Raw genomic sequence first — 16,337 nt, forward strand, 5'->3', positions numbered from 1 at the left:
TTACTATAATTATCTTTTTCAGGTAGGTTGCCAGTCTTCATTTAATTGTTCTTGTGGGTTTTTATCTTGTTTGTCTGGAACATTTCTCTGCCATCTGATTTTTTCTAACTTTCTGTGTTTGCGGTCTGATTTCTGCTGGCTGCAAGATTGTAGCTCCTTTTGCTTTAGTGTCTGTTCCTTTGCTTCTGGTGGGTGAGTTTGGTCCTGGGGCTTGTGCAGGCTGCCTGCTGTGAGGGACTGGTGCCTGTACACTGGTGGGTAGAGCTGGGTTTTGTCCCTCTGGGGGGCAGAGCTGTGTCAAGGAGTGTGTTTATTGGTGGCTGTTGGCTAAGGATGACTTTAGGCAACCTGTGTGCTGATGGGTGGGGCTGTGTTCCCCTTCTGCTGGTTGTTTGGCCTGAGGTGTCCCAGCACTGGAGCCTGCAGGCTGTTGAGTAGGACCAGGTCCTGATGCCAAAATTGCGAACTCTGGGAGAGCTAACACTGATCAGTATTTTCTGGGGCCTCTGGCACCAGTGACCTTGCTGTGCTCCCCTTCCCCCGTCCCAGTGAGCCACAGCTGACCCCCAACTCCCCAGAAGACCCCCCAAGACTTGTAGGTAGGTCCAGCTCAGGCTCATATGGAGTTCCTGCTTTATGCTGGATCCCAGCGTATGTGAAATCTTGTGTGAGCCCTCCAAAAGTAGTCTCTGTTTCCCCCAGTCCTGTGGAGCTACTGCACTTAAGCCCCACTGACCTTCAAAGCCAAAGGTTCTGGGGCTTCTTCCTCCTGATGCCACACCCTCAGGCTGGGGAGCCTGATGTGGGGCTAAGGACTCTCATTTTGGGGGAAGAACCTCTTTCATACACTTATTTTCCAGTTTGTGGTTCACCCACCTGGTGGGTATGGGATCTGATTCTATTACAAAACCCTCCTACTGTGTTTCATTGTGGCTTCTTTGTCTTTGCATGTAAAATATCTTTTTTGGTAGGTTCCAGTGTTTTTTGTTGATGGTCGTTCAGCAGTTAGTTGTGATTTTTTTGGTGTTTTCGTGAGAAGAAGGTGAGCTTAAAGTTTTCTCTGGAGATATGCCTAGGAGTGGGACTGCAAGAGCATATGTTAACTCTATTTTCACCTTTTTAAGGAACCTCTGTACTGTTTTCCATAGTGGCTGCGCCAGTTTACATTTCCACCAACAGTGTAGGAGGGTTCCCTTTTTTCCACACCTTCCCCACCATTTATATTTATAGACTTTTCGATGATGGCCATTTGACTGGTGTGAGGTGATATCTCATTGAGTTTTTGACTTGCATTTCTCTGATTAGTGATGTTGAGCATCTTTTCGTGTGCCTGTTGGCCATCTATATGTCTTCTTTGGAGAAATGCCTATTGAGGTATCCTGCCCATTTCTTTATTGGGCTTTTTTTTTTTATATAACAGGTTGTATGAGGTGTTTGTATATTTTGGATATTAACCTCTTGTAAGTTGCATCATTTGCAAATATTTTCTCCCAGTCCATAATTTGTCTTTTCATTTTGTTTGTGGTTTCCTTTGCTGTGGAAAAGGTTTTAAGTTTAATTAGATCCTATTTGGTTATTTTTATTTCCATCACTCTAGGAGATGAATCCAAGAAGATACTGTTGCGATTTATGTCAGAGTATTCTCCCTAGGAGTATTCTCCCTTGTGTTTTCCTCTAGGAGTTTTATAGTATTTTTTCTAACCTTTAGGTCTTTAATCTATTTTGAGTTTATTTTTGTATATGGTGTTAGAGAATGTTCTAATTTTCTTCTGCTATGTGTAGCTGTCCAGTTTTCCCAGCACCACTTGTTGAAGAGCCTGTCTGCTCTATTGTATATTCTTGCCTCCTTTATCATAGTATATCTACCTTTTAACAGTGAGATTTATACTTTGATGTGTATATATATATGTGTGTATATATATATGCATATATATATATATATATATATTTTTTTTTTTTTTAAACTAATGAGTGCCCTTTTCAGCTTAAAGAAGTTCCTTTAACATTTCTGGTAAGGCTGGTTTATTGGTGTCCTTCCCCTTAGCTTTTGTTTGTCTGGAAAACTCTTCAAGTCTCCTTCAATTCTGAATAATTTTTTTGAGTAGTATATTCTTGGTTAGAAGCGTTTATCTTTCAGGAGAACAAATTGTTCCACTCCCTCTGGTCTACTGCATTTCTGCTGAAAAATCTGATATTTTTATGGGATTCCCTTGTATGTAACATGCTGTTTTTTTTCTCATAAGATTCTCTCCATGACTAAACTTTTAACACTTTAATTATAATGTCGATGTGGGTCTGTTTAGGTTCCTCTCTTTGGGAATTCGCTTGGCTTCCTGGATCTGGATGTCTGTTTTCCTCCCCAGGTTAGGGAAGGTTTCAGCTGTTACTTCCTAAATAAGTCTTCTGCTTCTTTCTCTATTCTGCTAGGATCCTTATACTGTGAATGTTAGTGTGCTTGACACTGTCCCATAAATCTCTTAAGATAGCTTAATTTTTTTTCATTTTTCTTTTAGCTGTCTGATTGGGTGAGTTCCACTGCCTTGTCTTGAGTTTGCTGGTACGTTCTTCCCCTGCCCTTGAACCCCCTCTAGTGTATTTTTCACTTCAGTTACTGTATTCTTCAGCTCTGTGACTTCCCTTTGGTACTTACTTATATCTTCTATCTCTATGAAGTTCACCATGTTCACCCTTTCTTTTGAGTTTGGTGAGCATCTTTATAACCATTACTTTTAACTCTTTATGAGGTAAATTACCTATCTCTGTTTCATTAAGTTTTTTCCTAAGGTTTTTCTTATTCTTTCATTTCCTTTTCCATTATAGGTTATTAGAAGATATTGAATATATTTCCTTGCACTATACAGTAGGTTCTTGTTTATTTTTTGTTTTTACTTTATATGCTTTTATTTTGCTGAGAGTGAATTGGTAATAGAAAGAAATCTCACTGCATTAGGAACTGTAATTAGTTATTCCTTGATGGTCATATCCTGGAACATGAGGTTGGGTTAGCATGGTTTGATTGTTTGGAAAGATTTGGTGGACTTGTAGATACAGGGCTGGTTTCATGGGTGTGTGACCTGTGCAAGCACCCAGGTCGCACGCTGAAAAGGGTCTTGTGTTTGGTTTAGTAGTGTGCTGTCACCATCTTGACCTCCTTAACAATTTTTTTGGCTTGAATTTTGGCCCGAGTTTTTTTTTTTTTTTTTTTATTTATTTATTTATTTATTTATTTCTGAGTTCTTATGAACTGTTTCTTGTACTTTCTCTATTTTGTTATCGAGATTTTGTATCATTTTTACTATCATTACTCTAAATTCCTTTTCAGGCATTTTTCCTATTTCCTCCTCATTTATTTGGTCTTGTGGGTTTTTTTCTTGCTCCTTTGCCTGCATGGTGTTTCTTTGTTTCCTCATGGTTGTCCAAACTTTCGGGGTTGCTTGTCCTTGGGTTTTTTTGCGTTATTCTGTGACCAGCAGAGGTTCCTTTATTGTTCGTCTGTAAGCGTCGGTGTGTGGGGAGGGAGAGGGTACAATAGTGGCTCCTTCTCCTGGGAGGGAGTGAGCAGTGGCGCACTGATGTCTCAGTCAGGCTTGGAGGTGCCTGTTGCAGAGGGCGCCGGTGGCTCAGGCGTACACAGAAAGTCTTAGAGATGGGCCTCTCTCGGGGTTTTTTCTTTTTGATGCTGGTTTTTTTTTTTTTTTTTTTCTCTCGGCAGCCTCCCTGCTGCTGGCGTTGCAAGGGGTTTTAATCTAGCCCCACCCGAGTGCCTGAGGGTACTTGTTATCCCTGAGCGCCTTAGGTGGCCCGCAGGGCGTCTCTCCACTGCCTGTTGCAGAGGCACCGAAAGAGAGGGAGAGGCTATGTGCGCGGCTCCTCCCCCCCGCCCGGGAGCCTGCAGCCTCCAGCCACCATCATGGCCGGGCAGCTCTCAGGGACGGGCACTCCTCTCCACGGACCTCCTCCCTCCTGTCCTCTCGGTCCGTCACCCTACCGGCAACAATGTTTCCCACACTGAACCAGCTCTCCTGCTCCCACACTCCCGCTCCTGGACCCTCCGTTCAGCCGCGGATCGATGTCTCGGTCCGGGAACGCTGAGCTGCGCTGCGGACCCTCCGAATGTTTCTCACTCCCTCCCGTCTGCCACAGCTCCGCCGCTTCACCCTCTTTGAGCCCTCGTAGATGCCTCCCTACCGGCTATGTCGGGCTCCCCGCAGTCCCATCCGGTGTCCGAGGCCATCTGCTGGTGTTCTACAGGAACTTTTAAGACTCTAGGGGGCTGGGGATGGAATTTGCTTCTCTTGCAGCCACCAAGGACAAGCCTCTTAAGTAAGTCTCTTGGCCCGAGTTTTTATTTAGCCTGTGTTTTTTGGACAATTGCCTTATCTTTTTATATTTTAACTTTATTGGAGTATAGTTGATTTACCATGTTTCAGGTGTACAGCAAAGTGATTGTTATATATACACATATAATATACATACATATATACATACATATTATATGTGTATATATATTCATTCTTTTAAAAATTCTTATAGAGGTTATCAGAGAATATTGAGTAGAGTTCCCTGTGCTATACAGTAGGTCCTTGTAGGTTATCTACCTTATATGTTTACTTTATAAAAGAAGATATTCCTGTTTCTTCATTTTACTTGGCTCTCTGTTGGTTTCTATGCATTAGATGCAACAGCCACTTCTCCTAGTCTTGAAGGAGTGGCCTCAGGTATGAGAGGAACCTTATTGTTCAACCCTGCCCTAACTCTTATTTGTTTCTCAAACCTTTGTGATTGTCTATGTAGCTTACTTTTAATAGCTCCCAGTGTTTCAGGGTGTGCCAAGATCTGTTAGTGCTCCAATGGAGAGGATCAGTCAGCACCTAGATTCAGGCTGATTGGAAGGCAGGCCCTCAGGGAGCAGCTTTTAAATTAGGCTAATAGATACAGTCCTGAGGGACTGCAAGCATAAGGCCCGTTGGCCACCAGAGCCAGGTGCGAGAGAGATATGTAAGGTGCTGCTGGCTTTAGCAAGGCAGAAGGAATGGAATAAGATGTCTCTGCTGGACAGAACATAAAGATGGCAACCTGTTGGAAAAGAAGAGATGAGATAGTTTCTGCTGGCTTTAGCAAGGAGGAAAGAGTTTGAAAATTGCTCCCCTGGCACACACCTGCCCCTCAGTCTGATGCTTTATTATTAAATGAGAGTTGTCTGTCTTTTCATCTTGTTTATGGTTTCCTTTGCTGTGCAAAAGCTTGTTTCATTAGGTCCCACTTGTTATTTTTGTTTTTATTTCCATTACTCTAGAAGGTAGATCAAAAAAGATCTTTCAGGGATTTATGTCAGAGTTTTCTGTTTTCCTCTAAGAGTTTTAAAGTGTCCATTCTTACATTTAGATCTTTAATCCATTTTGGGTTTATTTTTGTGTATGGTGTTAAGGAGTGTTCTAGTTTCATTCTTCTACATGTAACTGTCCAGTTTTCCCAGCACCACTTATTGAAGAGACTCTTTACTCCACTGTATATTTTTGCCTCCTTTGTCATAGATTACTTGACCATAGGTGTGTGGGTTTATCTCTGGGTTTTCTATTCTGTTCCATTGATCTATATTTTCGTTTTTGTGCCAGTACCATACTGTCTTCATTACTGTAGCTTTGTAGTATAGTCGGAAGTCAGGGAGCTTGATTCCTCCAGCTCTGTATTTTTTTCTCAAGATTGCTTTGGCTATTCAGGGTCTTAAGACTGTCACACAGAGTGAAGTAAGCCAGAGAAAAACAAATACTGTATATTAACACATATATGTGGAATCTAGAAAAATGGTACAGATGAACCTGTGTGCAAGGCAGAAACAGAAACACACGTAGAGAACAAACGTATGGATGTGGGATGGAATGGGAGATGAGGATTGACATATATACACAACTAATATGTATAAAAGGTAACTAACGAGAAGCTGCTGTAGAGCACAGGGAACTCTCACTCACTTCGCTGTACAATAGAAACTAACACAACATTGTAAAACAACTACACCCCAATTAAAAAATATTATTAAACGAACCTAAAGTGTGGGTACTTTTCAAATGGATGCTTCTGCACTGTCTTAGGGTGTTTCTGAGTTAGTGACAGCTCAGCAGATCTTGTGCTTCTGAGCCCCATTAGTTTTCAAAGTGAGGTATTTTGGGGTTTGTCTTTCAGGTGCAGGTCTTAAAAGCTGGAGTGCTTGATGTGGAATAGGAACCCTTTGCTCCTCAAGGAGAAACTCCAGGTTTCAAGTTCCCTCCTGATTGCTGCCCCCCACACATGGGTGGGGGCTGTCACTGGGGCTGGAGGTATTGCTAGGTTTTTGGACAAGACTGTGCTCAGCCTTTTCTACCCACTCTGGTGTGATTTCCTTCTCACTTGCCTGATAAGCAGGAGTCACTATCCTAGTTTTTAGCTTTTTTCCAGAGAAAATTGTTCCCTACGTAGTTGTAGATTTGGTGTATCCATGGGAAGAGATGAGTTGTATTTTTTGTCTAGAAGATTCTCCAAGAATTCATTTCAGTTTTACTTTTGTATAACTCTGAAATATTGCTGATACCACTGCTCATCCTCTGGGGGGGGGTCGATCCATCCCCCAAATTTCTGTGGTCTCTTAGCCATGGTGGGATGCATTTCTGTTCCTGTCGGTAGCCTGCTGCTCTGACCACTCATCTCATCCCATGGTAGTTTTCCCCCTCCTAATATTTTATGTCAGTCAAGGCTCTCAGGGGGAATGTGTGTGGTAGCAGATGGTGGCACCATGGGTGATTCCTATCCTAACTTAACTGCTGTACCATCAAATGCTCTAATTCCTTATTGGTCACCCTTTCCCACAGGCTCCAGCCACCACAACATTGCTTAGCCATTTTTTCCCTCCAGACTTACCTACTTCCCTTTTTCCTTGGGTCACCCCTGCCCTAGGACTTCCCCCTCTCCTCCCCTTCTCTCCATACTCTAAATATTCCTCTTAAAGATGCGGAGAAGGTTTCCATTCTCAACTCACTTACAGGCTTCACATTTACATGTTCAAAAACTCATTAATGCACTTCTTGAGGTCCTCTACTACTGAGTTCCCCTCTTATTACCATAAGAAACCAGGGGAAACATCCTAATGCTTTTATTTCTACTCATTGGAAGTGGATTAGCAATTTAGTTTTGCACTGGGATAAAACAGAAATTATTCCTATCTTTCCTGAAACTCCCTCTTAAAAGGCATAAGAAAGAGTAGACAGTTTGGATTTTGAGTAATGATTTTTTTTCCTTAATCCACTTGTGTGAGGAAAAAGTATTGCACTTTAAATCCAGATGGCAGTAGCAATCTGCCTCACACAAGATCTCAAGATAGTGTTCTCCAGATTTGTTGTTGAGTTTAGCTGAGTGGGTGCCTTTATTTTTTTCCTGCTGGGCTCAGCTTATCTGCTTGTTTGCTTGCTCTGGTGTTTTTCATCTAAACATGTTTGTACTGAAAAAAAATTTTTTGACAGTTTAAATTCTACTGGGGTAAAATAGAAAAAAAACAGGTCTTTGAAACCACTTAAAATACTTTTCGAAATTACTTGAGGTTAAAAAAAATTATAATTAACCAAGTCCTTAAACCTAGGGTGAAGAGCCAGTTAAATTCCCTCTATGAAGTTGTGAGCTACATGGGCCAGACCTACAACGTTTGGGACGTCATTTCAATCAGCTTCACCTAGGCCAGAGTTTCTCAACTTTGGCCCTATTGACATTTGGGGCCTGATCATTCTTTGGTGGGGAGACAGCTGTTCTGTGCATTGTAGGATCTTGGACAGCAGCCCTGGCCTCCAACCACTAGAGGCCAGTAGCACACCCTCCTCATTGTGAACACCAAAATTTGTGTCCAGACAGAGCCAAATGTTGATAACCAGTGACTCTAGAGCGTATGGGGCTGTGCAAACCTAGTCTGACAATGGGGATGGACTCCAATACAAAAAAAAAAAAAAAAACCCGCTGTTAGCATTGTTGTACATGCCTTGGAGCAAATGCTGGTACATAGCACCATTGCAGGTCTAAAGTCTTACTGCCCATTACAATCGAAAGCTATTATTCAACCTGTCATGTGCATACCAGTCTTTGATGGATCTTACTTACCATGCAGCTCCTAATTCAGTAGGTTTGTGGGGGAGTGGGGGATTCTCTGTTGCTAACAAGTTCCTGTGTGATGTTCCTGGTCCAAGTACCACACTTTGAGTAGCAAGGGTCTAAAAGATAACTCAGTCCTTTGTGGTATTAAGCCTTTCTCTGCACACAGCATCACTATAGGACTCAAGTTGGTCCACCGCAGTCCTTGGGGAATCAATTTTGACCTACTCTTCCCTTTTCTTTGCCCTAGGCTGTTGCTGCGAATCCCACTCTATTCCTTCAGTATGGTGCTAGTGGATAAGCATGGCATGGACAAGGAGCGTTACGTCTCCCTGGTGACACCTGTGGCCCTCTTCAACCTGATCGACACTTTCCCCTTGAGAAAAGAGGAGATGGTTCTGCAAGCTGAAATGGGCCAGACCTGTAACACCTGATGGGTCCTCTCTCGGCAGCTCCTTTTCTTTCTACATCGTGCTACGCACACAGAAAGGCCTGAAAAATATCCTTGATGTACAGAGTTTTATTTGTAATTTTTAAAGTCTATTTTATTATAAGCTTTCTTAGCACTTAAAAATTAGCACTGCTTTTTGTACTTTGAAGTATTCCAAAAATATGAATAATATTTACTCTCAATTCCATGGCTGGTTAATTGGGTAGAGAAAATAGAAACTACAATTATACATATGCTTTCAATGCATTTTATACAGTGCGACACATCTATCTTCTGTTTTTTATATAAAACTTTTATTAATAAAATATTTTGGAGCAAATTTACTAAAACTCATTGTCTTTTTCAAGCACTAGCCATACTTGCTCACTGTGGTCACGCGTTTTAGGACTGTGATTGTTGGTGTTTTAGGAATGGGAAAATTAGCCTTGTCATGAGGAGCTCAGTTGAGCTGGGAGAGCTGAACTTTGAAGTGTCAGAGGAGCCAAAGCAACAAGCTGAAAATGAAAGAGGTAAGAATTTACTCACTTACTGTGATGGTATAACCAAGAAGCTGAAATTGGAAGCTCCATCTTCTATTTTCTCCACTGGACCAGTGCACCAGTTGAAGGGCAGGTGGCTCACCAATGACATGGGGTTGTTACACTGTTGAGGGAGATCCAGCTCTGGCAGGTTTATGGACCCTGGGGTCATGGAAGGGCAAGGCGCTCAGAGTGGAAAAGTACTGGATACTGAATCAGTGAGGAAAAGTGTCTTCTGGCTTTTCCCTCGCTTCCTCCTATAAGGTCCCAGCAGAGGAGCATGAAGACCTCTGCCCAAGGCCTCAGAGACCTAAGAATGAAGTCACGTGGGCTAGGAATGCAGATATGTGCAAGGACATGAATAGTCCTTGGCTACAGTTGCAGCCAGCAACTGTGATTCATTGACGGTATACCAGCCTGTGTGGGGAGAGCAGCTTTCCCTTATGAGCCCTTCCAGATGAAGCCTTTGTAATTGCCTAAGGTCAGACCTGAAAAATCATAGTTTTATAACAAGGAGTTGGACTCTCTCAGCTCTCCCAGGCAAACATTGAGCCAAACTGACATTCTGTAACTGAAGAGAAAATTTCAATCTATTCCTGAACAAATGACAAAACTAATGATGGGTGAAAAAAAGCCAGTCTGAAAAGGTTACTTGCTCTATGACTCCAGCTACATGACATTCTGGAAAAGTAAAACTTTTAGAGGCAGTAAAATGATCAATGGTTGCCAATGGTTGGGAGACAGAGGAAGGGATGAATATATAGAGCACAGAGGGTTTTCAGGGCAATGGAAGTCTTCTGCCTGATCCTATAATGGCTGATACATGACATGATGCATTTGTCGAAACCCACAAAACTGTACAACACAAAGAGTGAACCCTAATGTAAACTGTGGATTTTGGTTAATAATGTATCAATATCGGTTCATCAATTGTAACAAATGTACTATACTAATGTTGATGTTAATAACAGGAAACTGAGTGGGAGAGAGAGGGAGTATATGGGAACACTGTAATAAAGTCTGCTCAATTTTCTGTAAACTTAAAAAAAAAAAAACAACTAATGATGGAAAGCCCAAATTCCAACATGAATGTTTAAAACCAGAAGCAGATTTGACACTTCGGAACATTAGGCAGTGATTGTTATTATGCATAGGTTTATATTTCGTTTACAAATATGACTTTTTTCCACAAAGCACACTAGTAGCTGCTCTTTGACTTCTGTCTCCCTCAGATGTATCAGATAAAAGGTCACCGACATGGTTGGGAGAGGAATGTTAACCAATGACTAATTTGGAAGCCATGAAAATTTCAAAAGATCATTTGTCACACAATTAAGTAAACATATCAGCCCACATGAAAGTGCTGTCTGTGAAAAGTCAGCATGTACCCTTTGCCCCATAACCTGAAAGATCCAAGCCTTGAGGATGAGCTGATGTTTAAGGAACTGCCCTGATTTCTTCAAACAAGTCTTCCTGACAACTTAAAATATTAGACACTTTGCTTAATGAGATAGACTATTTGAAGAATAAGGGCATTGTGGTATTTAAAAAATACATATAGAGTCACATCAGCATCATGGTAACGTGAGTCTTACTTTTTTCCCCCTCTCATCTAACTTGTAATTGGACATCCATAAACAAAAGCACCTCTGCATAGCAAACCAGGATCCCCGCGAACTCCATCTATCTGTGCATACAAAAGCGGGTGGATAGGACCGCAGAAGAGGCTACAGACCTAAGGGAATTGCAGAAGCAGCAGTGGCAGCACCAGCGGTGAACACTCTAGCAAATGAGGTGAAAAATGAAAGGGGGTGAGTGAAAGTCTGTCAGGCCATGGGGGCTGCAGCTGGAGGGTCCTGTTGCTCTTCAGCAACACCCTGCATATCTGACAAGAGAAATCCATGACTGTGGGGAGGGAAAGGGAACTGAAGGAATGTATCTCCTGCTGTCTGCCCTGAGATGCCAGCAAGAGCTTGCCCATGGATCTCTGGGATTCCCCCCTCCCCCTCCCCACACTCAAAGAACCCCCTACCAGACCACGGGCACACCCAAAGCCTCAAATGTTAAGCACACATCCCCTCACACTCTGCTGCCACCTTGAAAAAAATTCCCCCCCCCCCCCCCAGTTTTTTTCCCCATAGGTGCACGCCCAACCTTACTAGGGAGTCAGCGCCTATAAGAGAAACCAAAATGTTTGCTATAGCGCCACCTTCTGGAAAACAAGGCTCTTAACTACCAACCTCCTGAATTGAAGTAAACAAAACTTTACCTAAATAAGGTGTTCCCTACTTCAAACGCAGCAGTAGAGGCACATTTTACCGAAAACTATGAAAAAAATCATAGTAACATGGTATCACAAAAAGAAAACGACCCTTCTCTGGCAACTGAACCCAAAGATACAGAATACTGCAATCTGATAAAGAATTCAAAATAGCTGTTATGAAGAAATTCAGTGAGCTACAAGGAAACTCAAAAAAGCAATTCAATGAACTCAGGAATAAAATTAATGAACATAAGGAGTATTTCACCAAAGAGATTGAAATTCTAAAAATGATAACCAAGCAAAAATTCTAGAGCTGAAGCACTCAGAAAAAGAATGCATTAGAAAGCATTGGAAATAGAGCAGATCAGATGGAAAAGAGAATAAGTGAGCTTGAGGATAGGAATTTAGAAATGATTCAGGTATAAGAGGAAAGAGAATTAAGATTACTGTGTATGCCAGAAGGAGAAGAGAGGAAGAAGGGGGCAGAGATCTTATTTAAAGTAATAATATGTGTGAACTTCCCCAATCTGGGAAAGTCCACGAACCTAACAGAACATCTTATCATCTCAATCCAAAAACACCTTCTCCAAGACACACTATACTCAAACTGTCAAAAGTCAAGATGAGAATTTTAAAGGCAGCTAGGGAAAAGATGACAGTAACCTACAGAGGAACCTCCCCCCCTCCCCTTTAGGCTATCAGCAGATTTCTCAGATAAACTACAGGCAAGGAAAGAGTGGAATGACATATTCAAAGTACTGAAAGGTAAAAATTGCCAGCCAAGAACACTATCTGGCAAAGTTGTCTTTCAGATACGAAGTAGAAAAGGTTTTTCCAAATAAAAGCTGAGGGAGTTCATCTCCACTAACCTGACTTAAATGTTGAGAAGGAGCTCTTCAAGATGAAAAGACAGAAGTATACAAAACTGATTAAGATGGTAAGGAGGCAGAATTTGTAATTCCATTTTAGAATAGTAAATTAAACAATTATAGCATGAAGCTTAAAGGAAAAGATAATGTAAGATAACTATAGCTACTACAATTTGGAAACAAAATCACAGCATAAAAAGATAATTGGTGATATCAAAAATGTAAAAAGGAAGGAGTAAAAAGCATGGAAACTTTATAGGTGAATGAAGATAAATTTCTACAAAAAGAAAGGACTATTTTATCTATGAGATCTTTTATGTAAACCTCATGGTAACCACAAAGCAAAATCTAGAACAGAGACACAGTATAATAAAAAGAGGGGAGACTGAGCAAATCACCATGCAAAACCATCAACTTACAAAGGTACACAAACAGGAGGAAAGAGAAACAATGAAGAGACAAAATAATCAGAAGTCAAAAGATAAGACTGGCAGTAGTAAATCCTTACATATAATCACCCTAAATGTAAATGGACTGAACTCACCAATCAAAAGGCACAGAGAGGCTGGATAAATTAAAAAACAAAACAAAACAAGACCTAACTATATGCTGCCTACAGAAGACTCTTTTTAGCTCTCAAAACACACATAGGCTGAAAATGAAGGGATGGGAGATGATACTCCACACAAGTGGAACCCAAAAGAAAGCAGGCTTAGCTATACTTAGACAAAATAGACTTCAAGTAAAAAAATGGTAATAAGGGACAAATAAGATTATATAATGATAAGATCAATACATCAAGAAGATAAAACAATTGTAAATATATATACTCCCAACACCTAAGCTCCAAAATATAGTAAGCAAATACTAATATGTCTTAAAGGATAAATAAGAGTAAACAGTAGAGGGCTTCAATACCCTCCTATGAGTAAATGATGGATCTTCCAGACAGAAAATCAATAAGAAAATATTGGAAACGAACCATACTTTAGAACAAATGTACTGAAGAGACATGTACAGAATATTCCATCCAAAAGGAGTAGAGTACTGATTTTTCAAGTGCATGTGGAACATTCTCTAGAATACATCATATGACAGGACACAAAATAAATCTTAGCAAATTTAAGAAGATTGAAGTCACACTAAATATCTTTTCTGACTACAATGGGTATGAAATGAGAAATCAACAAGAGGAAAGTGAAGAGCTCTACAACTATGAGGAAACTAAACAACACACTTGTAAACAACCAATGGTCAAGGAAGAAATCAAAGGGGAAATAAAAATTATCTCAAATGAAAATGCAACATATCAAATCCTGTAGGATACAGCAAAAGCATTTCTGAAAGGAAATTTTATAGCAACAAATGCATAATACCCTTAATCCCTCGGTATCTGCAGGGGATTGGTTCCAGGATCCCACTTGGCTACCAAAATCCATGGATGCTTATCTCCATTATATAAACTGTCAAAGTATTTGCATATAACCTCTGCATATCCTCCCATATACTTTAAGTCATATCTAGATTGTCTATGATACCTAATACAATGTAAATAGTATGTAAATAGTTGTAAATACAATGTAAATGCTATATAAACGGTTGCTGGCTTACAGAAAATTCAAGTTTTGCTTTTTAGAACTTTGTGGAATTTTTCAAATATTTTTGATTTACAGTTGATGAAATCCCCAAATACAGAACCCATGGATACAGAGAGCTGACTATATTAAGAAATTAGAAAGATCTCAAACAACCTAACTTGATACCTCAAGGAACTAGAAAAAGAACAAATTAAACCCAAAGTTAGAAGGAAGGAAGTAATAAATATCAGAGTGTAAATAACTGAAATAGAGACAAGAAAAACAATAGAAAGGATCAACAAAATGAATATCTGGTTGTATAAAAAGATAAAATTGACAAAACTTTAGCTAGACTTAACTATGAAAAAAGACTCAAATCAGAAATGAAAGAGGAGATATTGCAAAGGATACTACAGAAATACATGCAACCATAAGAGATTACTGTGAACAATTATATGCTAATAAATTACATAAACTAGAAGAAAAACATTTTTAGAAATACACAACCTACCAAAGACTATATCAGGAAGAAATAGAAAATCTGAGCAGACCAATAACAAGTGATTGACTCAGTAATCAAAAAACTCCCCAAACAGAAAACTCCAGAACAAGACAGCTTACCAGTGAATTCAACCAAACATTTAAAGAAGAATTAACACCTTTCCTCCTCAAACTCTTCCTAAAAACTGAGGAGGAATGAACACTAACAAAGTTATTCTACAAAGGCAGCACTACCTTGATACCAAAACTTGATAAGGATACCACAAGAAAACTATAGACCAACATCCCTAATGAATAGAGATGCAAAAATTCTCAACAAAATATTATCCAACTGAGTTCCAGAACACATTAAAAGGATGATATACCATGATCAAGCAGGATTTATCCCTGGGATGCAAGGATGGTTCAATGTATGCAAATCAATAAATGTAATACATCACATTAATGAAATAAAAGATAAAAATCACATGATCACCTCAACAGGTGCAGCAAAAGCATTTGACAAAATACAACATTCTTTTATGATAAAAACCTTTAACAGATTGGGTATAGAAGGAACATACCTCAACATAATAAAGGCCATATACAACAAACCCACTTTGTGGAAAGGCGAATCTCAAGTGGTTCAGTAAAAACATAAAAGCTGTTCTTGTTGAAGAAGAAGAAGACAGAAAAAAGGCCACCCCAAAACAATAGCTAGTAAAGAAAAAAGAAATCCTGTCTTGATAACATATTTTCCCTGGCTTGCTCATAGTGGACTGTGGAGTCGTAATGGCTCTAGAGACGCTTCTATTAAAAAATATTCGTAGCCAAAAAAACAAATTATACTTGATGGAGAAAAATTGAAAGCTTTTCCTCTAAAACTGGGAACAAGACAAGGATGTCAACTCTGACCACTTCTTTCAACATAGTAGTGGAAATCCTAGCTAGAGCAATTAGGCAAGACAAAGGAAAAAAAATGCATACAAATCAGAAAGGAAGAAGTGTCACTATTTGTTTTTGATATTATCTTATATATAATAGAAAATCTCAAAGAGTCAGTTAAAAAACTGTTGGAACTAATCAATGATTTCAGTAAAGAAGACCCAATAGTTGAAAGTACAGTCTCTTAAAAAAATTGTGCTGGGAAAACTGGAGAAACACATGCAGAAAAATGAAATTGGGACCCCTATCTTACACCACTTGCAAAAATTAACTCGAAAAGGATCAAAGACTTAAATATAAGCCCTGATAACATGAAACTCCTAGAAGAAAATGTAGGGAAGAAGCTTCTCAATACTGGACTTGGCAATGATTTTTGACATGGTGCCAAAAGGACAAACAAAAGCAAAAATCATCAAACTCAAAAACTTTTTCACAGCAAATGAAATCATCAACAAATTGAAAAGGCAACTTACTGAATGGGAGAAAATAATTGCAAATCATAGAGCTGATATGGGGTTAATATCCAAAATACAAAAAGAACTTAACAGCAAAAACAAAACAAAACAAAACAAAAAAACAAAAAAATCCACACAAAAAAACCCCACCCAAACAATCCAATTAAAAATTGGGCAGAAAATCTGAATAGACAATTTTCCAAAGAGGACATCAAAATGGCCAACAGGCGTATGAAAAGATGCCCAATATCACTATTCAGCAGGGAAATGAAGATCAAAACCACAAACACATATCTTACACCTGTTAGAATGCCTACCTTCAAGAAGACAGAGACAACAGGTAAGGGTGTGGTGAAAAGGGAACCCTTGTACACTGTTGGTGGGAATGTAAATTGGTCCAACCACTGTGGAAAACAATATGGAGATTCCTCAAAAAGTTAAAAATAGATCCACCATACAATCCAGTAATTCCCCTTCTAGGTACATACCCAAAGGAAATCAAGAGGATTTTGAAGAGATATAGGCACTCCCATGTTTATTGCAGCATTATTAACTATAGGCAAGATATGAAAATAACCCAAATGCCCACCAACAAATGAACTGAAATAAAGGCATGGCATATATATATATAATGGAATATTATTCAGCCATGAGAAAGGAGGATATCCTG

At 39.7% G+C, this 16,337-nt stretch overlaps 1 protein-coding gene across 2 annotated transcripts in view; it reads left to right on the forward strand.

The window, feature by feature from the left end:
- Positions 1-8,879, forward strand: part of SRPX (sushi repeat containing protein X-linked) — a 117,575-nt gene extending 108,696 nt beyond the window's left edge. For both annotated transcript variants that reach the window (XM_057719338.1, XM_057719339.1), the window contains one exon: positions 8,360-8,879. In XM_057719338.1, the coding sequence (XP_057575321.1) occupies positions 8,360-8,543 (184 nt within the window). In that variant the 3' untranslated portion in view covers positions 8,544-8,879. The remainder of the gene's footprint in view (positions 1-8,359) is intronic.
- The last annotated feature ends 7,458 nt before the right edge of the window (positions 8,880-16,337 follow it).

This window comes from Hippopotamus amphibius, chromosome X, assembly GCF_030028045.1.
Source record: "Hippopotamus amphibius kiboko isolate mHipAmp2 chromosome X, mHipAmp2.hap2, whole genome shotgun sequence".
Classification (NCBI taxonomy): domain Eukaryota; kingdom Metazoa; phylum Chordata; class Mammalia; order Artiodactyla; family Hippopotamidae; genus Hippopotamus; species Hippopotamus amphibius.